This window comes from Miscanthus floridulus, chromosome 7 (assembly GCF_019320115.1).
Source record: "Miscanthus floridulus cultivar M001 chromosome 7, ASM1932011v1, whole genome shotgun sequence".
Lineage (NCBI taxonomy): Eukaryota > Viridiplantae > Streptophyta > Magnoliopsida > Poales > Poaceae > Miscanthus > Miscanthus floridulus.
The window spans coordinates 120,907,390-120,931,999 of NC_089586.1; the positions used below are offsets into that span (position 1 = coordinate 120,907,390).

General features: G+C 52.5%; 2 protein-coding genes across 2 annotated transcripts in view; both read left to right on the forward strand.

The window, feature by feature from the left end:
- Positions 1-324: 324 nt before the first annotated feature.
- The window catches only part of LOC136466151 (ASI1-immunoprecipitated protein 2-like), a 31,058-nt gene continuing 6,772 nt past the window's right edge, over positions 325-24,610 (forward strand). Inside the window, exon 1 of the mRNA XM_066464605.1 lies at positions 325-387. Within this exon, the coding sequence (XP_066320702.1) occupies positions 325-387 (63 nt within the window). The remainder of the gene's footprint in view (positions 388-24,610) is intronic.
- LOC136462263 (uncharacterized) lies at positions 4,517-5,393 on the forward strand. Its single transcript, XM_066461382.1, has 3 exons — positions 4,517-4,658; positions 4,733-4,879; positions 4,965-5,393. The coding sequence occupies exons 1-3, from the start codon at positions 4,517-4,519 to the stop codon at positions 5,021-5,023; spliced, it is 348 nt and encodes a 115-aa protein (XP_066317479.1). The 3' UTR covers positions 5,024-5,393.

Below are 24,610 nucleotides of genomic sequence, written 5' to 3' on the forward strand. Positions count from 1 at the left end.
CACTTGTGTGTCTACTAGTGGTCGTAGTCCAGTCTTTAGTGATTCAGTTCTGTCAACTACTAGGACTAGCATCAGGCCCACGTGGTAGTCGCTCACTGCACGGGAGCCAAGTGCATAGGAATTCCGTTCCGTCCCCTCGTATCCTTGTCCTTCCTCCTCTCGTGTCGCAGCTCACCGCCGCCGCCGCAGGGCGCAGCTGCCTCGTGCTTCCGCATCGCGGCTCGTCTTCGAGCTCCACCTAATCCCTGAGGTGCGGGTAGAAGCGGGGGACGTATCTCGGGCTCGGCGAGGCGGCACCGGCGGCGGAGTTTGGTCCTAGAAGAGATGGTGGGCGGCCCTAATGCCACGGGCTTGGTCAAGAATGATGCAGTCTCCGTCGTCACGGAGGTAATCGCTGAGATCTCGTGTTGGGTTCAGGCTAGGTTTTGTGCGAAGTTGCGAAATGCTGCGAAATTGGTAGGATCGGTGCGTGGGAATGGGGTTTTGCCTCCTTGTCCTCTGTTGCGAGTTGCGAGTTGCGAGCCTTTCTGCTCCTGCTCCTCTTCCCTGACGGTCTGCCTGCCCTATCAATCACAATTGCCCCTCTCTCACCAATCGCAGCATCTCTTGTCTCTTCTCACCTGGTCGACGGCCGGATAGCGCAATGGTGAGAAACTACTCTAGCGGCGCTTTTCTTCCACACTGTATTTCTTGCCCGCACCCTTCCTTCTCTCTCTCATCTTTCTTTTTTCCAGGAAAAACTCTATGGTTCTTTTCACCGCTGGGTATCAGCAGTTGCGTCTTGTTGTCATCATGGAGTGAGCTCGATCATTTTGATCGGTCGCGCTGCGCTTCCCTCCTGTGATGTGAATGCGGTGCGGTTTTGGTTGGGGTTTGGAAGGCTGCGCCTTTTGCGTTCTTGCTCTCTCGATCTGTGGTGACGCGGAATCCAACTCGCGGACTCGTGTCTTCTTGGATTCGTTCTAACGCCTAAGCATTTTGGGTATGGTCGTATGGAATGGCTCAAAAACCACATCTTTCCGCGCCCGTCACGCTTTGTCACGAGTTGGTTGCCTCCTTTTTCGTGTCTTTTCGATTTCTTTCCCATCTTTCTGGGATTACTGGTGATCTACCGTGCAATTGGTCTAGTTAGTGTTATGTATTGTCCTGCTAATGATCGGCAATTTGAAGCAGCCTTCAAATTAATCTTACCGGCTTCTTTGTTACTATTGATCCAATTCTTGTTAGAGTCTTAGAGAAACATGAATTCTTCCAATCTTGCTTATTGCATTCACTTTTAGTAATTCAGTGCTTAGGTTTATTTTCTTGAATCTACCATCCTGTTAATGGCCAGTAATTGCAAGTGGATGTTTAATTTTGTTGTACCGTGTTAGTTGTTATCGGAGCAAGCTCCCATTCTTTGTTAGGAAACTTTTGATTAACATTTTGAAGGCAAGGATAGCAAAGGCTCAAAGCTTCACCACAGTCATGCTCAATCAGTTTGATTTTCCTCCCATAAGGTTCTGTATTATATAAGGTGATACCAATGGGGAATGGTATGAGTAACTTACCAGATCTGCATTATATAAAACAAAGAGCACCGTCGCTTCGTCTGCCCGAGAATATTGGGAGTCGTGCGCACGCGCCGCAGACGGTTGTTCACACAACCTCGAAATCTGCGCCAATAAACGCGCTCCTTCGTTAACAGTGTACGCGCCTCTTCGTTGATGGTGTAAGGGGGCCCACACTGACACACCTCAATACAGGTGTCAACCGACTGTTAAAAAAAAAAGAGAAGAAGAAGACGGAATGACGTATTGTATCTCTTTACTTTTTTGACCAGACGTGTCAGACTGGCCTTGGCAGAGAATAGAGAAAAGTACACAAAATAATAGTACAAGCAGCGCAAGTGATCGTGGATTTGCCTTGACCACTACTGTGCTTGGATACTGCCCGGACCACTAATGTGCTCGGGGACTGCCCAGACCACTAATGTGCTCGGGGACTGCCCAGACCACTAATGTGCTCGGGGACTGCACAGACCACTACTGTGTTTGGATACTGCTCAGGCCACTTTTGCGCTCGGGGATCGCTCCGACCACGGCCGTGCTCGGGGACTGCCAAGACCACTGCTTGCATAATGGTTCTCCTTGGCTACATGTGATCTGTACTCACATACAGTTAAGAGACTTTTCTTTAGACCTCGCTACAAGGCTCATACTTCGCCTTCCAGCAAGCTCGGGGACTACGTCGATCCGATGCACCTGCCGGTGTATCTTGTTTTGCCTGTACGGTAATTGGATTCTTAATCTCAGCGGAATTTCTTTGATAGACCCTGGCACCACGTACCTGCGTCACCTACTACCAGGCTCGGGGACTAAGTGGGCACACTTCACCTTGCGGTGAATGTGTTTGTTTAAATCGACCCCTGTGTTTTGAATGATTATGAGGATTATTAGTATGCTTGGGGACTGCCCCGACCACTGCTTGAATAGTGGTTCTCCTTGGTTACATATGATTTGTACTCACATACAGTTAAGAGACTTTTCTTTTAGACCTTGCTACAAGGCTCATACTTTGCCTTCCAGCAAGCTCGGGGACTAAGTGGGCACACTTCACCTTGCGGTGAATGTGTTTGTTTTTCGACCCCTACGCTTCTGATGTTTAAGGATGCTATACTTCAAGACCACTTACATTTCTTTTCAGAAATACAAGTGGGCACACTTCTCAGGACAGAAATCTTTTTCTTTTTTCTTAAGAGCACCATACATTCTTCGGACAACCTACTTCTCCGGTGATAACGGTGGTCGGAGGCGTCAAGAATTCAAGCCTCGCTTGTCGGAGAAGGTTCAAATGGCGTGTCGCAGCATAATACATGATGCTCGGGGACTAGCTGTGGGGGTATTAACCCCTATACCCTTACGGCTAAGCTTGGGCTGGCCCGGATCGATGGTTTCAGTCCACCCGAAAGATGACGTGCGGCCCGGTTAACCTGATCGGAGTCCCGCACAAGGAATCAAGACGGATTTGGCGACCAAGCAGGATCCTGGTCGGTTAGAATAGGAATCCTTATCCGGCCAGATATGGCAATTGTAACTGACTAGGATTAGTTTCCAGATCTGTAACCCTGCCCCCCGGACTATATAAGGCGGGCAGGGGACCCCTCTAAAAGATATCTCTCATTGATATACAGCAATACAAATCAGACGCAGGACGTAGGTATTACGCCTTCTTGGCGGCCGAACCTGGATAAAACCTCGTGTCTGTCTTGCGTCACCGTCTTGTTTGGGGCTTGCGCATCTGTCTGCCGATAATCTACTACCTTGGGCATACCCCTAGGTAGACTGCCGACCATATTTCGTCGACCAGGGACGCCCTGGTGTAGAATGGCCACAAGCTACTGGGCCAGCCGCCCAGACCAGCGCCAGGACCGACGACGTTCACTGGGCGGTACTCGAGACCGTAGAAGACGCCTCGACCAGAGCCGCTGGCAAGCGTCCGGCTGCCAGCAAACGACGTCAAGCCATCTCCCCCCCGTCGGACGACGAAGCAGAGGATGCGGACATCTTCTGGCTCGTCCCCCGAAAAAGGAGAAGGCAGGTGGGACCGTCGGAGCAGGGTGGCTCCTCTGTGCCAGCAGTGGTCACAGCACCGACCACTGCAACACAGAGCACGAATGAAGAGAACATGCCGCATCAAGCTCCGACGCCCGTACCGGAGGTTGAACAAGTCCCGGTGGAAACTGCCGAGCAAGCGGAGCAGGGGCGGTCGAGGAGACATTCCTTCCTCACATCCTTCCGCAAATCAAAACTGTAAGTATCCATACTTTTGATGTAAGCTTTGCATTTTGCATTGGATGCTATTATCTTCTGAATTTGTCTCTGAATGTATTAGATCGGCGTCCACCGAAAACCCCGACCAGCTAGCTGGGTGCGGGACGTCCTTACTAACAACGGCTGGACAAACTGCTCAGCAACCAACCGTGGAGGAGCCCATGGCAGGGACTCCGCCTGGGCCTCAGCAGGCGGACGACCAGATGCCAGTCCCCGAGCAGAATACAAGTGCTCTAAGCACGAAACCTAATGAGGCGGATACCACGGCGCCAAAGGAGCTGGATCTAGCCGAGGGGCAGCAGCCAGAAGTTGCCCGGAACATGGTTGCCGACGCGACGGCTCGTGGGAAAGCCCTGATGGTCGTGGAGTCTGCAAACTCCGGACCAGTGCCACCTCCCGAACAGGAGGCTGAAGAGGATGAAGTGGAAGAAGTCCTGGGCCGTCCCCAAGATAGGCGACAACATGTATATGTGTCGCGCTATCGGAACGACGAATGGGTCATGCACGAGGAAATCCCAGAGGTCGAAGAGACCTTAAGAGTCGAACGGGCGGCCAAGCGTCTGGTGACTGAAGTCCAGGTATATTTGGCTTTAGTCCTTGACCCTGTTGTGTAGTCGAGCTGTCTGACGTAGCTTGTCTGTGTGCAGGACTTGATGAAAACTGCAAGATACCGAAAAAGGTGCTTCGACCAGATAGAAGGAACCATGATGACCAATAAGGAGCTGACGGCTGAAGTGGAACGCCTACGGCGCCACCTTGAAGCCGCCGACCAGGATAGGACAGACCAAGAAACACAGAACCAAAACCTGGTCGGCCAGCTCGAAAACAAAGAGCAGGAGAAAATAAGTAAGTGTTCACCGTATCATAGCAAGTGCAGGACTTGCGTTATTTTGTTATTGACAGCAATAGCTGTAATGCAGGTTTAGAAGCTGAAGTGACCCGCCTCCAGGGGGAGAACAGCCGCGCGCTTGCAGAATGTGGTCGCCTGAAGGAGGACAACGAGAAACTGGCACGCCGCCAGTCGGAACTCCAAGACCACACTAACAAAATGAAGGATGACCTGAAAAGTAAGCACTCCAGACCACCTTTCTCGTTCAATTGCCCACATCGCCTTGTCGTGTCATCACGTTTGATGTCTTGTACTGTTTTCAGTTTTGAAAGTCAATGCCAAGAGGCACCTTGAGGCCGTGATCAAGGAGCGCGACGACTAGAAAGCACAATGCCTTAAGGCCTCCGAGGAGCGGGACACGTGGAGCAAGCGGTGCCAAGAAATGGCAACTGGCATTGTGCCCGTCCTCGACCTTATCGACCCGGCGCTCACAGAGGAAGAGCTAAGGACACCTCAGCTCGGACTGGTCGAGAGATGCAAGCAAGCATGGGGATGGTTCCAAGACTTCGTGAAGGAGGCGGGTGAGTACACGGGTGCCCATGTGCTAAGCATGGTGCGTGCTCACTACCCCCTGATCGATCTCAAACGCTTGGAGGCTGGGTACCCGAAGGAGATAGACCCAGACCAGGCCGAAGAGCTTCGGACGGCCCAGCTGGACTTGTCGTCAAAGATAATTGGCGATATTAACCTGTGCGGAGGTGGGACAGCACCTATGCAGGGTATGCCATCGACAAGACAGCTGGAAATGCCATCAGCTACAAGCCAGCCAACGAAGCCTACGGTCTCGACCAGCCAGGCACCGGCGGGGCCATCCCCTTCAGCTTGACTAGCTCCAGAGTCCCCGAGACTCGAGTAGGGTATCAGAGGCGGCGAGCAGTAAATGCCATGCGCCCCGACCAGCCAATGTAATAGGCTTAAAGCTGTAGAAGGAGGACATAGTTGTGTTATTGTAAACTTGAGCCTTTTCAGGCAAGCTTGTAATAACGTAACTGTATATCATTATAAGCTTGTTTGTTTTATACAAAACGTACTTTAAGCTTGAAATTTTGTGTTGGTGTAACTAAGTGGGAACGTGTTAACGTTCTGTTTAGTTGTACCGTTTTGCTCGACACGTCATCCTAAAAAGTTTGTGCGGCCCTAGTCTGGCATATGGTCGGAGTGTGAGGTACTATGACCTGTGCACACGTGAACGCAGACAAGCCAAACCAGGGGGGACCTGCCGATCACCCGCAACGTAGAGAGCGGATCCCGTGCACGTGTTGGGAGGAACCGGAGACAGGGCCTGCTCCAAAAACCGTAGAAGGAGTGGTGGTCGGCTTGTACTGGCTTAAGTTAGAATAACCATAAAATTTGGAGTGACACATTAGAGTGGTCGGAGAAATCATAGTTGCTTTAGTAAAGTAAATCGAAAATACAAGTAGAGTACATATCTCAGTAGTTAAGCATAGAAACGTCTAAGCTTGTCGATGTGCCATGAGTTCGGTACGTCCGTGCCGTCTAGATGAGCTAACCTGTAAGACGTTGGACGTGTGACTTCCTTGATCATGAAGGGTCCCTCCCATGGGGTTGCGAGTTTGTGGACACCAGCCTGGTTCGTCTTCCACTTCAAGACTAAGTCCCCGACCACGAAGAAACGCTCTTTAACGTTCTTGTTGTAGTACCTGCGCAAAACAGCAAGGTACTTGGCCGTGCGTATGCAAGAATCAAGCCTTTTCTCTTCTGTGCTGTTGACTTCTAGCTCCCGTACTTCGTCGACCTTGCCTTCGTCGAAGTTCTCTACCCGTGCTGATCTGAAAGCTATATCTGGTGGGAGGACTGCTTCAGCGCCGTAAACCATAAAGTATGGTGAGACGCCGGTGTTACGACTGGGCTGAGTTCGGAGGTCCCAGACAACGGCTGGTAACTCCTTGAGCCATCTTCCAGGAGCTTTATCGTTTTCTCTGTACATCCTCTTTTTCAATGCGTCCAAGATCATGCCATTTGCCCGCTCGACTTGTCCATTAGCTCTAGGATGCGCCACCGAGACGTATTTTACAACTATGCTCCTTTCATCGCAGAAGTCCCAAAAAGCGTTCCCGGTGAACTGAGTACCCAGATCACTAATGATGCTGTTGGGCACGCCGAAACGGTGGATGACCTGGTCGAGGAATGTGACGGCTTTCTCTGAGGATGCCTGTACCAGAGGCATGTATTCTATCCACTTAGAAAACTTATCAATTAGCATGAAGACGCATGTAAATTTCCCAGGAGCTGGTTTGAAAGGCTCGATCATGTCCAGTCCCCAGCATGCGAAGGGCCAAGAGGCTGGAATCGTCTGGATCTCATGTGCCGGTACATGGATTCTCTTGGAGAAGAACTGACAACCTTCACAGCGGCGGACTAGCTTCTCTGCGTCGGCCACTGCTGACGGCCAATAGAACCCTGCTCGGAAAGCCTTACCGACCAGTGTTCTTGAGGCCGCGTGGTTGCCGCAGGAGCCAGAGTGGATTTGGTCTAGGAGATGCTTGCCTTCCTCCTGGGTTATACACTTCATCAAGATTTCCTCCTTAGCGTTTTTGCGCCATAACTTGCCATCGACGAGCAGATACTGCTTACTACGACGCATCAGGCGTTCATTTTCTGTTCGATCGATATAACCGCTACCGTCTGTTAAGTACTTGATGAAAGGTGTTCTCCAGTCTGGCTCATGAGTGGTCGGAAGCGGCTCGGTTGTGCTCGGCGCCGGAACCGTAGCCACTAATTGCTGGTCTGAGACTTTGTCGGTCGTTGAATCTTCGTCTTCAATGGAGGGCGTGAGCAGGTCTTGGACGAATACGCCATGTGGGATTTTGGCTCGGGATGATCCTAACTTTGACAACGCATCCGCTGCCTGGTTCTTGTCCCGGACCACGTGTATGTACTCGATGCCATAGAACCTGCCTTCCAGCTTTCTTATCGATTTGCAATATGCGTCCATCTTTTCACTGGTCGTGTCCCAGTCCTTGTTGAGTTGGTTGATGACCAAAGCCGAATCTCCGTAAACATAGAGACGTTTAACTCCAAGCTCAACCGCAATGCGTAGACGATGCAAGCATGCTTCATACTCGGCGGCATTATTAGATGCTGGGAAATAAATCCTGAGGACGTACCGGAGCTGCTCCTTGGATGGTGATATGAAAAGAATTCCTGCTCCAGCACCGTCAATGTTGAGAGAACCGTCGAAGTACATCGTCCAATATTCGTCGGATCCCGGAGAAGCAGGCGTGCTTAAGTCTGTCCACTCGACGATGAAATCGACGAGTGCCTGAGACTTGATTGTAGTACGGCTTGCAAATTCCAAGGAAAAGGGGCATAGCTCCATTGCCCATTTGACGATGCGCCCGTTCGCATCCTTATTGCGAATGATGTCCCCCAAAGGATACTCGGTCATGACCACCACACGATATCCGTCGAAGTAATGTCTCAACTTTCGGGATGTTATCAGTATGGCGTAGAGCAGTTTCTGAATCTATGGGTACCTAGTCTTGGATTTGTTGAGTACCTCACTAATGAAATAGATTGGCCGCTGTACCTTGTAGGCGTGGCCCGGCTCGTCGCGCTCGACCACCATTGTAGTGGAAACCACCCGATCGGTTGCCGCAATGTAAAGCAGGAGAGTTTCGTCTTCTCTGGGAGCAGTAAGTACCGGAGGTGACGTGAGGTATTGTTTCAGCTGTGTGAAGGCAGCGTCTGCTTCCTCCGACCACTCGAACTTCTCGGACGATTTGAGCAGTTTGAAGAATGGTAGTCCTTTTTCTCCTAATCTTGATATGAAACGGCTTAGAGCAGCCATGCAGCCGGTGAGCTTCTGGACATCCTTCATCTTTTTTGGGGGCTTCATGTCTAAGACAGCTTTGACTTTCTCCGGGTTAGGGCGTATGCCGTCGTAACTGACGACGTTGCCGAGCAGTATGCCAGAAGGGACACCAAAGATGCACTTCTTTGGGTTTAATTTCTATTGGAACGTATTAAGGGCTACGAAGGTGCGTTCCAGATTGTCAACAAGGGTATGTGCTTCCTTGGTTTTGACAACTACATCGTCGACGTAAGCCTCGACGAGGCCGTCTTTTATCTCGTCGTTGAGGCAGGCCTGTATAGCGCGTTGGTAGGTAGCACCGGCGTTTTTGAGCCCGAACGACATAGTCATGTAGCAGTAGGCGCCGAAAGGCGTGATGAAAGATGTCTTGATCTGGTCGTCCTTTTTGAGAGCGATCTGGTGATAACCAGAGTAGCAATCGAGAAAGGAAAGCAGCTCGCAACCGGCGGTTGAATCTACGACCTCGTCTATGCGAGGCAAGCCAAAGGGGTCCTTAGGGCAGTGTTTGTTGAGATCAGTGTAATCAACGCACATTCTCCATTCATTATTCTTTTTGCGTACAAGAACCGGGTTGGCTAACCATTCCGGATGATACACTTCTTTGATAAATCCGGCTGCCAAAAGCCGTGTAACTTCTACCCTAATCGCCTCCTTTTTGTCGTGAGCGAACCGTCGTAGCTTCTGCTTGATTGGTTTGGCTTTGCTGTTGACATTTAAGGAGTGCTCAATCAAGTCCCGAGGTACACCGGGCATGTTGGAAGGTTTCCATGCAAACACATCCACGTTGCCCCTCAAGAACCTGACGAGCGCGTCTTTCTATTTGGGATCCAGGTCGGCCCCGATGAGGGCCGTTTTGCTGGGATCGCCCTCGACCAGCTGGATCGTCTTGTGCTCCTTGCACCTGATGTTCTTGCGCGGAACCTCGAGCTCTGGGATCTCCAAGTGGTCGGCCGTGGTCTTCTTAGCGTTGAGCATGGTCTCGGCCATGCGAATAGAGAGGTCGTGGGCCTCTGCTATTTTGAAGCTGTCGTCCTCGCAGGTATAAGCTGCGTATACGTTGCCCCTGAGGGTTAAAACTCCTTTCTCAGTAGGCATCTTGAGCACCAGATACCTGTAATGAGGTATGGCCATAAACTTGGTGAGCGACGGTCGACCAAGAATAGCATGGTAGGTGCCGTCGAAATCAGCGACCACGAAGTTGACGTAGTCGGTGCGGAAGTGGTCCGGAGTCCCAAACTGCACAGGTAACGTGATCTGCCCGAGAGGTGTGGAGCTCTGTCCGGGGAGAACGCCCCAGAACTGTGCCTCGTACGGCTTCAGGTCCGCCTGGGCTATTTTCAGAGCGGGCAGGCTGTTCTTGAACAGTATATCAATGGAGCTGCCGCCGTCGATCAGTACCCTATCGAACTGAACCTTGTTGATACAAGGATCGAGGACCAGGGGAAAACGCCCTGGCTCGGGTACGGCGGCCCATTGGTCCTTCCTGCTGAAGTAGATTTCACGGTGAGACCACGGAGGAAGCCGCGGATCGGTAAGAAGGTTGTCGTTCTTTGCCACGTTCAAGCAGGCGTGGGCGAGCAGCTTGCGTTCTCGTTTGGTCTCAATGGACACCTTGCCGCCGATGATGGTGTGCACGCGATCCGTCGGCTTGACGTATTTATGATGAGGATCTGCATCGTCGTCGTCGTTGTCCTCGTTGCGCTGTTCCCTCACGTCAGTAGGCTTGTCGGACATATCCGGAGCCTATTGGCGCGTGTAGATAGTCTTGAGGACGCGACAATTCTCCATGGTATGGTTCGACTTGGGATGGAGCTGGCAGGGGCCCTTCAATGCCTTGGCGTAATCGTCCTCGTAGTTACGACGTCCTCCGCCCTTTTTCACAGTATTGACCTCGCCGTCGTCTTCCCGAGCACGCTTGCTTCTGTAATCGTCACGGCGGTTGCGCCACTGATTACGTTGATCACGGTGGTCGCGGGAGTCGTTGCGCTGGTTGCGGCGGTCAAAATTGTCGTTTCGACCACGGTTGCCGCGGTAATCATCGCGGTGTGCAGGGTGGTCGGAGCGTGGGACCCTTGCTTCTTCTTCGACGATTATCTTTTTAGCGTCGTCAGCGTCCGCGTATTTAGACATAACGTGCGACTGGGAAGTAGTTTGCCGGCAAGCTAACTAGCCATTGGTGACCTGCATGACCAACGGCGACTGGGAAGTAGTTAGACATAACGTGCTCGTCAGCCATGGCTGATCGGCACGCGGTTTCATAGAGCATGACCCATAATTCGGGGTTTTCTTTGCCGTCGTACTTCTAAAGCTTCTCGAGCTTGAAATTCTTGGGCCATATGACTTGGCGCAGGTGTGGAGTGAACTGCTTCAGACCCGGCGGACCGTGGACGGTGTCGTACTCCATACGGCGATAGCTTTCATGGGATGCACGATCGTCGGCTCTCTGGTTGATGCGAGCACGCAAATCACGTCCACCGAGGTAATGGCGGAGATCGTTATTGCCATTGCGGCGATCTCGATTGCCACCTGGATTAGCGCTGCGACCGTGGTTATCACGGCGATTGTCGCGGTTATCTCGGCGGTTGTCGCCTCGAATGTCGTGGCGGTTATCCTCCCGGCGGCGGTTGTCGTCCCGACCACCATCATGACCACCGTTCCCGCCTTGACGGTTGTCCGATGGGTCGTTATTGCGCGAGCCACGTAGGTTGAGTGGCTGTGAGCGACTTGAGTATTGGCGGCTGTGGCTTGATTCGACAGAAACGGATGGAGCCCGGGCTTGGTTCATCTCTGCGGTCTGAGCCATAGCAGCCGTCAGATAAGCTTGTATGTCATCACGGATTACTTGAGTCTCGGGAGTGTTGGGCAGCCGCTGCATTGTCGCCATGGCGACGGCTACGTTGGCGCTTGGGGTCTTGAAGACTTGTTTATCCCCCACCCTGTCGAAAGCATTGTTGAGGTCACGCGGTTGGACCCTTATGCGTCGTGCCTCCTGGTCTGCTTCAGCTTCGATTTGCCGGCGATTAAACCGGTCAATATTGCGTGCTTCGCGTGCAGTCTTTTCTTGTTCTGTTTCGCCAACTGCTGGCGGCTCGTCGTTGCTGACAACATGGATCAAATCCCCTCGTCTTGGCGGGAAAGACGGAAATTGGGGGAAACCCGGGGCGTGGTCTGGTAGATCCAGATCGTATTGGGCGCCTTCATCTTCGTGACGCTGAAGCTCGGTGTGGACAGATGCGTTGGACGCGATGCCGGATGAGGAGCTGGAGTCACCTTCTCGGACTGTGTGGACGGATCCTTCCTGATAATCTTCGATCCGGACCATGTTGACGATGTTGCATGGCTTCGGCCGAGATCGGTGTACAGGACACAGATCCGAGCGGTGTCGCAGGTTGTACGCGTAGCTGGAGGCAGCGTTTTGCAGGCCGTAGGGCTGGACCTGGTGGTTCTCCGTCGGGGCTTCGTACTCGCAGAGTCGGAGACCCGTCGCGATGTCTGGCCGGCGATGAGCGAAACGCCCCTTAGGAGTTGATACGACCACAAGATCTGTTCCAAATCGCACAGGACGACTGGTCCGAGCTGGTCGGGTAGATCTGTCGTGGAGAGCTGTTACCTGCTCGTTAGGTTGGGTTTGAATCGTACTTATCAGAGCCAGGGTTTCAGCGAGTTGGATGCCGACCCGATCAACGGAATCGAGCAGGTCGGTGTTGTCGATCTGCTTCCCTCTGTAGCGGGGAAGCGGATGACGGGTTGTTGGCGTGGCTGTAGGCGTGGTCGGAGCCAGATGTCCCGTGGTCGGAGCCAGGTCCATCGTGGTTGGAGCCGTGTTCACCGTGGTCGGAGCCGTATTCACCGTGGTCGGAGCCGTGTTCACCGTGGTCGGAGCCGTGTTCACCGTGGTCGGAGCCGTAGCCGATGCAGGTGAAGTAGTCGTCGGCGCAGGCTGAATCCATGCCTCCCCCGTGGCCATGGCGATGGAGTCGTCGGAGCTGGTGGTCCAGGTGATCTGGCCGACGGTGAACGTGAGGCCGCTGGGCGTAGCCATGGAGCCGGAGATAGTGACCATCTTGTTTGTTTGGAGAGCAGTACGCACACCCCCTACCTGGCGCGCCACTGTCGACGAAATATGGTCGGCAGTCTACCTAGGGGTATGCCCAAGGTAGTAGATTATCGGCAGACAGATGCGCAAGCCCCAAACAAGACGGTGACGCAAGACAGACACGAGGTTTTATCCAGGTTCGGTCGCCAAGAAGGCGTAATACCTACGTCCTGCGTCTGATTTGTATTGCTGTATGTCAATGAGAGATATCTTTTAGAGGGGTCCCCTACCCGCCTTATATAGTCCGGGGGGCAGGGTTACAGATCTGGAAACTAATCCTAGTCAGTTACAATTGCCATATCTGGCCGGATAAGGATTCCTATTCTAACCGACCAGGATCCTGCTTGGTCGCTAAATCCGTCTTGATTCCTTGTGCGGGACTCCGATCAGGTTAACCGGGCCGCACGTCATCTTTTGGGTGGACTGAAACCATCGATCCGGGCCAGCCCAAGCTTAGCCGTAAGGGTATAGGGGTTAATACCCCCACAGCTAGTCCCCGAGCATCATGTATTATGCTGCGACACGCCATTTGAACCTTCTCCGACAAGCGAGGCTTGAATTCTTGACGCCTCCGACCACTGTCATCACCGGAGAAGTAGGTTGTCCGAAGAATGTATGGTGCTCTTAAGAAAAAAGAAAAAGATTTCTGTCCTGAGAAGTGTGCCCACTTGTATTTCTGAAAAGAAATGTAAGTGGTCTTGAAGTATAGCATCCTTAAACATCAGAAGCGTAGGGGTCGAAAAACAAACACATTCACCGCAAGGTGAAGTGTGCCCACTTAGTCCCCGAGCTTGCTGGAAGGCAAAGTATGAGCCTTGTAGCAAGGTCTAAAAGAAAAGTCTCTTAACTGTATGTGAGTACAAATCATATGTAACCAAGGAGAACCACTATTCAAGCAGTGGTCGGGGCAGTCCCCAAGCATACTAATAATCCTCATAATCATTCAAAACACAGGGGTCGATTTAAACAAACACATTCACCGCAAGGTGAAGTGTGCCCACTTAGTCCCCGAGCCTGGTAGTAGGTGACGCAGGTACGTGGTGCCAGGGTCTATCAAAGAAATTCCGCTGAGATTAAGAATCCAATTACCGTACAGGCAAAACAAGATACACCGGCAGGTGCATCGTATCGACGTAGTCCCCGAGCTTGCTGGAAGGCAAAGTATGAGCCTTGTAGCGAGGTCTAAAGAAAAGTCTCTTAACTGTATGTGAGTACTGATCACATGTAGCCAAGGAGAACCATTATGCAAGCAGTGGTCGGGGCAGTCCCCGAGCACGGCCATGGTCGGAGCGATCCCCGAGCGCAAAAGTGGCCTGGGCAGTATCCAAACACAGTAGTGGTCTGTGCAGTACCCGAGCACATTAGTGGTCTGGGCAGTCCCCGAGCACATTAGTGGTCTGGGCAGTCCCCGAGCACATTAGTGGTCCGGGCAGTATCCAAGCACAGTAGTGGTCAAGGCAAATCCACGATCACTTGCGCTGCTTGTACTATTATTTTGTGTACTTTTCTCTATTCTCTGCCAAGGCCAGTCTGACACGTCTGGTCAAAAAAGTAAAGAGATACAATACGTCATTCCGTCTTCTTCTTCTCTTTTTTTTAACAGTCGGTTGACACCTGTATTGAGGTGTGTCAGTGTGGGCCCCCTTACACCATCAACGAAGAGGCGCGTACACTGTTAACGAAGGAGCGCGTTTATTGGCGCAGATTTCGAGGTTGTGTGAACAACCGTCTGCGGCACGTGCGCACGACTCCCAATATTCTCGGGCAGACAAAGCGATGGTGCTCTTTGTTTTATATAATGCAGATCTAGAAAGTTACTCATACCATTCCCCATTGGTATCCGCCGCCGCCACCTTCTTCTCCCTCCTGCCGAACCCTATTCCCCCAAAAATCATCACCAATCCCCCTGGTCTCCCGCATCCATCCACTTAGTAAGGACGAACTAATGGCGAAGAGAGAAGCCCAGAAGAAAGGCGGGGTCATGGCGAAAGAATGGTGGAAGTCGCGGAGCAACGAGCAGACCATCGAGGACCTCGTCGCCATGGGAGTGCTCCACAACAAGGCACTTGCGGGATGGCGTGCACTGGAAGGAGAAAGCTTCCCCGATCCACAACCAGGTGAGATTGTGGTCTTTGAAGATTTCTTCAAACGGGGTTTTGGGATTCCAGTGCACCCTTTCCTTCAGGGTCTCTGCTTGTACTACGAGATTGGGATTTGCAATCTGCATCCCAACTCGATTCTTCTTGTTTCCACCTTTATCCATCTCTGCGAGGCTTATGGTGGCTTCCAGCCCCATTTTGACCTCTTTCGCCACCTATTCTGTCTTCAGAAGAAAGGGAGCGGTGACTCGAAGATCGCCGGAGGCGTTTACCTGAACCTGCGTGACGACATGAAGGCTCAATACCTGCACTGCCCCTGGAACACCTCATTGGACGAGTGGTACAAGAAGTGGTTCTACATCCACGAAGAGCCGAACACCATCACTCTGTGCGATGTGGGACTGATTCCAGAGAAGAAAAGCAGCTGGTCAGAGAGGCCCGAGAACTTGGAGCAGATCACCGAACTGCTCGGGATGATCCCGTGGGGAAGGCTTGATGGCCCGAGCGTTGTCGGCAACTTCATCAGCCGAAGAATTCAGCCCTGCCAGAAAAGGGTTCACCCCGGCTTCGAGTACCAAGGAGGCGCTGATCCGACGAGGACCAGGAAAGAGCCGCTCGACAAGATGGAAATCAAGGCCAGGATTGGAGAGCTGTTCAACCTGGCCGATCCCAATTATGTTGCACTGAACGCCATCGAACACGCCTTCAAACTGGCTCGCCCTCCCCCAAAGGTAAATGACGCCTCCATTTAACTGTATAGTCACGTCGCATCAAGAAAATAACTGTCTTTTCCTTCATTTTGTGTCTCAGTGTAATGGCCGTGACCGGGCAGGAGTATTTGTGTCGCCTCCCCCTGGTGTAGAATGGCCACAAGCTACTGGGCCAGCCGCCCAGACCAGCGCCAGGACCGACGACGTTCACTGGGCGGTACTTGAGACCATAGAAGACTCCTCGACCAGAGCCGCTGGCAAGCGTCCGGCTGCCAGCAAACGACGTCAAGCCATCTTCCCCCCGTCGGACGACGAAGCAGAGGATGCGGACATCTTCCGGCTCGTCCCCCGAAAAAGGAGAAGGCAGGTGGGACCATCGAAGCAGGGTGGCTCCTCTATGCCAGCAGTGGTCACAGCACCGACCACTGCAACACAGAGCACAAACGAAGAGAACATGCCGCATCAAGCTCCGACGCCCGTACCGGAGGTTGAACAAGTCCCGGTGGAAACTGCCGAGCAAGCGGAGCAGGGGCGGTCGAGGAGACGTTCCTTCCTCACATCCTTCCGCAAATCAAAACTGTAAGTATCCATACTTTTGATGTAAGCTTTGCATTTTGCATTGGATGCTATTATCTACTGAATTTGTCTCTGAATGTATTAGATTGGCGTCCACCGAAAACCCCGACCAGCTAGCTGGGTGCGGGACGTCCTTACCAACAATGGCTGGACAAACTGCTCAGCAACCAACCGTGGAGGAGCCCATGGCAGGGACTCCGCCTGGGCCTCAGCAGGCGGACGACCAGATGCCAGTCCCCGAGCAGAATACAAGTGCTCCAAGCACGAAACCTGATGAGGCGGATACCACGGCGCCAAAGGAGCTGGATCTAGCCGAGGGGCAGCAGCCAGAAGTTGCCCGGAACATGGTTGCCGACGCGACGGCTCGTGGGAAAGCCCTGATGGTCGTGGAGTCTGCAAACTCCAGACCAGTGCCACCTCCCGAATAGGAGGCTGAAGAGGATGAAGTGGAAGAAGTCCTGGGCCGTCCCCAAGATAGGCGACAACATGTATATGTGTCGCGCTATCGGAACGACGAATGGGTCATGCACGAGGAAATCCCAGAGGTCGAAGAGACCTTAAGAGTCGAACGGGCGGCCAAGCGTCTGGTGACTGAAGTCCAGGTATATTTGGCTTTAGTCCTTGACCCTGCTGTGTAGTCGAGCTGTCTGACGTAGCTTGTCTGTGTGCAGGACTTGATGAAAACTGCAAGATACCGAAAAAGGTGCTTCGACCAGATAGAAGGAACCATGATGACCAATAAGGAGCTGACGGCTGAAGTGGAACGCCTACGGCGCCACCTTGAAGCCGCCGACCAGGATAGGACAGACCAAGAAACACAGAACCAAAACCTGGTCGGCCAGCTCGAAAACAAAGAGCAGGAGAAAATAAGTAAGTGTTCACCATATCATAGCAAGTGCAGGACTTGCGTTATTTTGTTATTGATAGCAATAGCTGTAATGCAGGTTTAGAAGCTGAAGTGACCCGCCTCCAGGGGGAGAACAGCCGCGCGCTTGCAGAATGTGGTCGCCTAAAGGAGGACAACGAGAAACTAGCACGCCGCCAGTCAGAACTCCAAGACCACACTAACAAAATGAAGGACGACCTGAAAAGTAAGCACTCCAGACCACCTTTCTCGTTCAATTGCCCACAACGCCTTGTCGTGTCATCACGTTTGATGTCTTGTACTATTTTCAGTTTTGAAAGTCAATGCCAAGAGGCACCTTGAGGTCGTGATCAAGGAGAGCGACGACTGGAAAGCACAATGCCTTAAGGCCTCCGAGGAGCGGGACACGTGGAGCAAGCGGTGCCAAGAAATGGCAACTAACATTGTGCCCGTCCTCGACCTTATCGACCCGGCGCTCACAGAGGAAGAGCTAAGGACACCTCAGCTCAGACTGGTCGAGAGATGCAAGCAAGCATGGGGATGGTTCCAAGACTTCGTGAAGGAGGCGGGTGAGTACACGGGTGCCCATGTGCTAAGCATGGTGCGTGCTCACTACCCCCTGATCGATCTCAAACGCTTGGAGGCTGGGTACCCGAAGGAGATAGACCCAGACCAGGCCGAAGAGCTTCGGACGGCCCAGCTGGACTTGTCGTCAAAGATAATTGGCGATATTAACCTGTGCGGAGGTGGGATAGCACCTGTGCAGGGTATGCCATCGACAAGCCAGCTGGAAATGCCATCAGCTACAAGCCAGCCAACGAAGCCTGCGGTCTCGACCAGCCAGGCACCGACGGGGCCATCCCCTTCAGCTTGACTAGCTCCAGAGTCCCCGAGACTCGAGTAGGGTATCAGAGGCGGCGAGCAGTAAATGCCATGCGCCCCGACCAGCCAATGTAATAGGCTTAAAGCTGTAGAAGGAGGACATAGTTGTGTTATTGTAAACTTGAGCCTTTTCAGGCAAGCTTGTAATAACGTAACTGTATATCATTATAAGCTTGTTTGTTTTATACAAAACGTACTTTAAGCTTGAAATTTTGTGTTGGTGTAACTAAGTGGGAACGTGTTAACGTTCTGTTTAGTTGTACCGTTTTGCTCGACACGTCATCCTGAAAAGTTTATGCGGCCCTAGTCTGGCATGTGGTCGGAGTGTGAGGTACTATGACCTGTGCACATGTGAACACAGACAAGCCAAACCAGGGGGGACCTGCCGATCACCCGCAACGTAGAGAGCGGATCCCGTGCACATGTTGGGAGGAACCGGAGACAGGGCCTGCTCCGAAAACCGTAGAAGGAGTGGTGGTCAGCTTGTACTGGCTTAAGTTAGAATAACCATAAAATTTGGAGTGACACATTAGAGTGGTTGGAGAAATCATAGTTGCTTTAGTAAAGTAAATCGAAAATACAAGTAGAGTACATATCTCAGTAGTTAAGCATAGAAACGTCTAAGCTTGTCGATGTGCCATGAGTTCGGTACGTCCGTGCCGTCTAGATGAGCTAACCTGTAAGACGTTGGACGTGTGACTTCCTTGATCATGAAGGGTCCCTCCCATGGGGTTGCGAGTTTGTGGACACCAGCCTGGTTCGTCTTCCACTTCAAGACTAAGTCCCCGACCACGAAGAAACGCTCTTTAACGTTCTTGTTGTAGTACCTGCGCAAAACAGCAAGGTACTTGGCCGTGCGTACGCAAGAATCAAGCCTTTTCTCTTCTACGCTGTTGACTTCTAGCTCCCGTACTTCGTCGACCTTGCCTTCGTCGAAGTTCTCTACCCGTGCTGATCTGAAAGCTATATCTGGTGGGAGGACTGCTTCAGCGCCATAAACCATAAAGTATGGTGAGACGCCGGTGTTACGACTGGGCTGAGTTCGGAGGCCCTAGACAACGGCTGGTAACTCCTTGAGCCATCTTCCAGGAGCTTTATCGTTTTCTCTGTACATCCTCTTTTTCAATGCGTCCAAGATCATGCCATTTGCCCGCTCGACTTGTCCATTAGCTCTAGGATGCGCCACCGAGACGTATTTTACAACTATGCTCCTTTCATCGCAGAAGTCCCAAAAAGCGTTCCTGGTGAACTGAGTACCCAGATCAGTAATGATGCTGTTGGGCACGCCGAAACGGTGGATGACCTGGTCGAGGAATGTGACGGCTTTCTCTGAGGATGCCTGTACCAGAGGCATGTATTCTATCCACTTAGAAAACTTATCAATTAGCACGAAGACGCATGTAAATTTCCCAGGAGCTGGTTTGAAAGGCCCAATCATGTCCAGTCCCCAGCATGCGAAGGGCCAAGAGGCTGGAATCGTCTGGATCTCATGTGCCGGTACATGGATTCTCTTGGAGAAGAACTGACAACCTTCACAGCGGCGGACTAGCTTCTCTGCGTCGGCCACTGCTGACGGCCAATAGAACCCTGCTCGGAAAGCCTTACCGACCAGTGTTCTTGAGGCCGCGTGGTTGCCGCAGGAGCCAGAGTGGATTTGGTCTAGGAGATGCTTGCCTTCCTCCTGGGTTATACACTTCATCAAGATTTCCTCCTTAGCGTTTTTGCGCCATAACTTGCCATCGACGAGCAGATACTGCTTACTACGACGCATCAGGCGTTCATTTTCTGTTCGATCGATATAACCGCTACCGTCTGTTAAGTACTTGATGAAAGGTGTTCTCCAGTCTGGCTCATGAGTGGTCGGAAGCGGCTCGGTTGTGCTCGGCGCCGGAACCGTAGCCACTAATTGCTGGTCTGAGACTTTGTCGGTCGTTGAATCTTCGTCTTCAATGGAGGGCGTGAGCAGGTCTTGGACGAATACGCCATGTGGGATTTTGGCTCGGGATGATCCTAACTTTGACAACGCATCCGCTGCCTGGTTCTTGTCCCGGACCACGTGTATGTACTCGATGCCATAGAACCCGCCTTCCAGCTTTCTTATCGATTTGCAATATGCGTCCATCTTTTCACTGGTCGTGTCCCAGTCCTTGTTGAGTTGGTTGATGACCAAAGCCGAATCTCCGTAAACATAGAGACGTTTAACTCCAAGCTCAACCGTAATGCGTAGACCATGCAAGCATGCTTCATACTCGGCGGCATTATTAGATGCTGGGAAATAAATCCTGAGGACGTACCGGAGCTGCTCCTTGGATGGTGATATGAAAAGAATTCCTGCTCCCGCTCCGTCAATGTTGAGAGAACCGTCGAAGTACATCGTCCAATATTCGTCGGATCCCGGAGAAGCAGGCGTGCTTAAGTCTGTCCACTCGACGATGAAATCGACGAGTGCCTGAGACTTGATTGTAGTACGGCTTGCAAATTCCAAGGAAAAGGGGCATAGCTCCATTGCCCATTTGACGATGCGCCCGTTCGCATCCTTATTGCGAATGATGTCCCCCAAAGGATACTCGGTCATGACCACCACACGATATCCGTCGAAGTAATGTCTCAACTTTCAGGATGTTATCAGTATGGCGTAGAGCAGTTTCTGAATCTGTGGGTACCTGGTCTTGGATTCGTTGAGTACCTCACTAATAAAATAGATTGGCCGCTGTACCTTGTAGGCGTGGCCCGGCTCGTCGCGCTCGACCACCATTGTAGTGGAAACCACCCGATCGGTTGCCGCAATGTAAAGCAGGAGAGTTTCGTCTTCTCTGGGAGCAGTAAGTACCGGAGGTGACGTGAGGTATTGTTTCAGCTGTGTGAAGGCAGCGTCTGCTTCCTCCAACCACTCGAACTTCTCGGACGATTTGAGCAGTTTGAAGAATGGTAGTCCTTTTTCTCCTAATCTTGATATGAAACGGCTTAGAGCAGCCATGCAGCCGGTGAGCTTCTAGACATCCTTCACCTTTTTTGGGGGCTTCATGTCTAAGACAGCTTTGACTTTCTCCGGGTTAGGGCGTATGCCGTCGTAACTGACGACGTTGCCGAGCAGTATGCCAGAAGGGACACCAAAGATGCACTTCTTTGGGTTTAATTTCCATTGGAACGTATTAAGGGCTACGAAGGTGCGTTCCAGATTGTCAACAAGGGTATGTGCTTCCTTGGTTTTGACAACTACATCGTCGACGTAAGCCTCGACGAGGCCGTCTTTTATCTCGTCGTTGAGGCAGGCCTGTATAGCGTGTTGGTAGGTAGCACCAGCGTTTTTGAGCCCGAACGACATAGTCATGTAGCAGTAGGCGCCGAAAGGCGTGATGAAAGATGTCTTGATCTGGTCGTCCTTTTTGAGAGCGATCTGGTGATAACCAGAGTAGCAATCGAGAAAGGAAAGCAGCTCGCAACCGGCGGTTGAATCTACGACCTCGTCTATGCGAGGCAAGCCAAAGGGGTCCTTAGGGCAGTGTTTGTTGAGATCAGTGTAATCAACGCACATTCTCCATTCATTATTCTTTTTGCGTACAAGAACCGGGTTGGCTAACCATTCCGGATGATACACTTCTTTGATAAATCCGGCTGCCAAAAGCCGTGTAACTTCTACCCTAATCGCCTCCTTTTTGTCGCGAGCGAACCGTCGTAGCTTCTGCTTGATTGGTTTGGCTTTGCTGTTGACATTTAAGGAGTGCTCAATCAAGTCCCGAGGTACACCAGGCATGTCGGAAGGTTTCCATGCAAACACATCCACGTTGCCCCTCAAGAACCTGACGAGCGCGTCTTCCTATTTGGGATCCAGGTCGGCCCCGATGAGGGCCGTTTTGCTGGGATCGCCCTCGACCAGCTGGATCGTCTTGTGCTCCTTGCACCTGATGTTCTTGCGCGGAGCCTCGAGCTCTGGGATCTCCAAGTGGTCGGCCATGGTCTTCTTAGCGTTGAGCATGGTCTCGGCCATGCGAATAGAGAGGTCATGGGCCTCTGCTATTTTGAAGCTGTCGTCCTCGCAGGTATAAGCTGCGTATATGTTGCCCCTGAGGGTTAAAACTCCTTTCTCAGTAGGCATCTTGAGCACCAGATACCTGTAATGAGGTATGGCCATGAACTTGGTGAGCGACGGTCGACCAAGAATAGCATGGTAGGTGCCGTCGAAATCAGCGACCACGAAGTTGACGTAGTCGGTGCGGAAGTGGTCCGGAGTCCCAAACTGCACAGGTAACGTGATCTGCCCGAGAGGTGTGGAGCTCTGTCCGGGGAGAACGCCCCAGAACTGTGCCTCGTACGGCTTCAGGTCCGCCTGGGCTATTTTCAGAGCGGGCAGGCTGTTCTTGAACAGTATATCAATGGAGCTGCCGCCGTCGATCAGTACCCTGTCGAACTGAACCTTGTTGATACAAGGATCGAGGACCAGGGGAAAACGCCCTGGCTCGGGTACGGCGGCCCATTGGTCCTTCCTGCTGAAGTAGATTTCACGGTGAGACCACGGAGGAAGCCGCGGATCGGTAAGAAGGTTGTCGTTCTTTGCCACGTTCAAGCAGGCGCGGGCGAGCAGCTTGCGTTCTCGTTTGGTCTCAATGGACACCTTGCCGCCGATGATGGTGTGCACGCGATCCGTCGGCTTGACGTATTTATGACGAGGATCTGCATCGTCGTCGTCGTTGTCCTCGTTGCGCTGTTCCCTCACGTCAGTAGGCTTGTCGGACATATCCGGAGCCTGTTGGCGCGTGTAGATAGTCTTGAGGACGCGACAATTCTCCATGGTATGGTTCGACTTGGGATGGAGCTGGCAGGGGCCCTTCAATGCCTTGGCGTAATCGTCCTCGTAGTTACGACGTCCTCCGCCCTTTTTCACAGTATTGACCTCGCCGTCGTCTTCCCGAGCACGCTTGCTTCTGTAATCGTCACGGCGGTTGCGCCACTGATTACGTTGATCACGGTGGTCGCGGGAGTCGTTGCGTTGGTTGCGGCGGTCAAAATTGTCGTTTCGACCACGGTTGCCGCGGTAATCATCGCGGTGTGGAGGGTGGTCGGAGCGTGGGACCCTTGCTTCTTCTTCGACGATTATCTTTTTAGCGTCGTCAGCGTCCGCGTATTTCTTAGCGGTGGCCAAGAGCGCTGTGACTGACTCAGGTCTTTTCCGGAGGAGCTTGTCTCTTAGGGCGTCGTGGAAGCGGAGGCCGGTGACGAAAGCCTCGATTGCTTCGTTGTCGGATATTGATGGGACCTTGATGCGCATCTCCGAGAAACGCCGAATGTACTCGCGCAGTGGTTCGTCTTTCCGATCTCGGATCCGTTGCAGATCGTACTTGTTGCCGGGTTGTTCACAAGTAGCGATGAAATTGTCGATGAAGGCCTGCTTGAGTTCCTGCCAAGAGTCAAAAGAGTTTGCCGGCAAGCTAACTAGCCATTGGTGACCTGCATGACCAACGGCGACTGGGAAGTAGTTAGACATAACGTGCTCGTCAGCCATGGCTGATCGGCACGCGGTTTCATAGAGCATGACCCATAATTCGGGGTTTTCTTTGCCGTCGTACTTCTAAAGCTTCTCGAGCTTGAAATTCTTGGGCCATATGACTTGGCGCAGGTGTGGAGTGAACTGCTTCAGACCCGGCGGACCGTGGACGGTGTCGTACTCCATACGGCGATAGCTTTCATGGGATGCACGATCGTCGGCTCTCTGGTTGATGCGAGCACGCAAATCACGTCCACCGAGGTAATGGCGGAGATCGTTATTGCCATTGCGGCGATCTCGATTGCCACCTGGATTAGCGCTGCGACCGTGGTTATCACGGCGATTGTCGCGGTTATCTCGGCGGTTGTCGCCTCGAATGTCGTGGCGGTTATCCTCCCGGCGGTGGTTGTCGTCCCGACCACCATCATGACCACCGTTCCCGCCTTGACGGTTGTCCGATGGGTCGTTATTGCGCGAGCCACGTAGGTTGAGTGGCTGTGAGCGACTTGAGTATTGGCGGCTGTGGCTTGATTCGACAGAAACGGATGGAGCCCGGGCTTGGTTCATCTCTGCGGTCTGAGCCATAGCAGCCGTCAGATAAGCTTGTATGTCATCACGGATTACTTGAGTCTCGGGAGTGTTGGGCAGCCGCTGCATTGTCGCCATGGCGACGGCTACGTTGGCGCTTGGGGTCTTGAAGACTTGTTTATCCCCCACCCTGTCGAAAGCATTGTTGAGGTCACACGGTTGGACCCTTATGCGTCGTGCCTCCTGGTCTGCTTCAGCTTCGATTTGCCGGCGATTAAACCGGTCAATATTGCGTGCTTCGCGTGCAGTCTTTTCTTGTTCTGTTTCGCCAACTGCTGGCGGCTCGTCGTTGCTGACAACATGGATCAAATCCCCTCGTCTTGGCGGGAAAGACGGAAATTGGGGGAAACCCGGGGCGTGGTCTGGTAGATCCAGATCGTATTGGGCGCCTTCATCTTCGTGACGCTGAAGCTCGGTGTGGACAGATGCGTTGGACGCGATGCCGGATGAGGAGCTGGAGTCACCTTCTCGGACTGTGTGGACGGATCCTTCCTGATAATCTTCGATCCGGACCATGTTGACGATGTTGCATGGCTTCGGCCGAGATCGGTGTACAGGACACAGATCCGAGCGGTGTCGCAGGTTGTACGCGTAGCTGGAGGCAGCGTTTTGCAGGCCGTAGGGCTGGACCTGGTGGTTCTCCGTCGGGGCTTCGTACTCGCAGAGTCGGAGACCCGTCGCGATGTCTGGCCGGCGATGAGCGAAACGCCCCTCAGGAGTTGATACGACCACAAGATCTGTTCCAAATCGCACAGGACGACTGGTCCGAGCTGGTC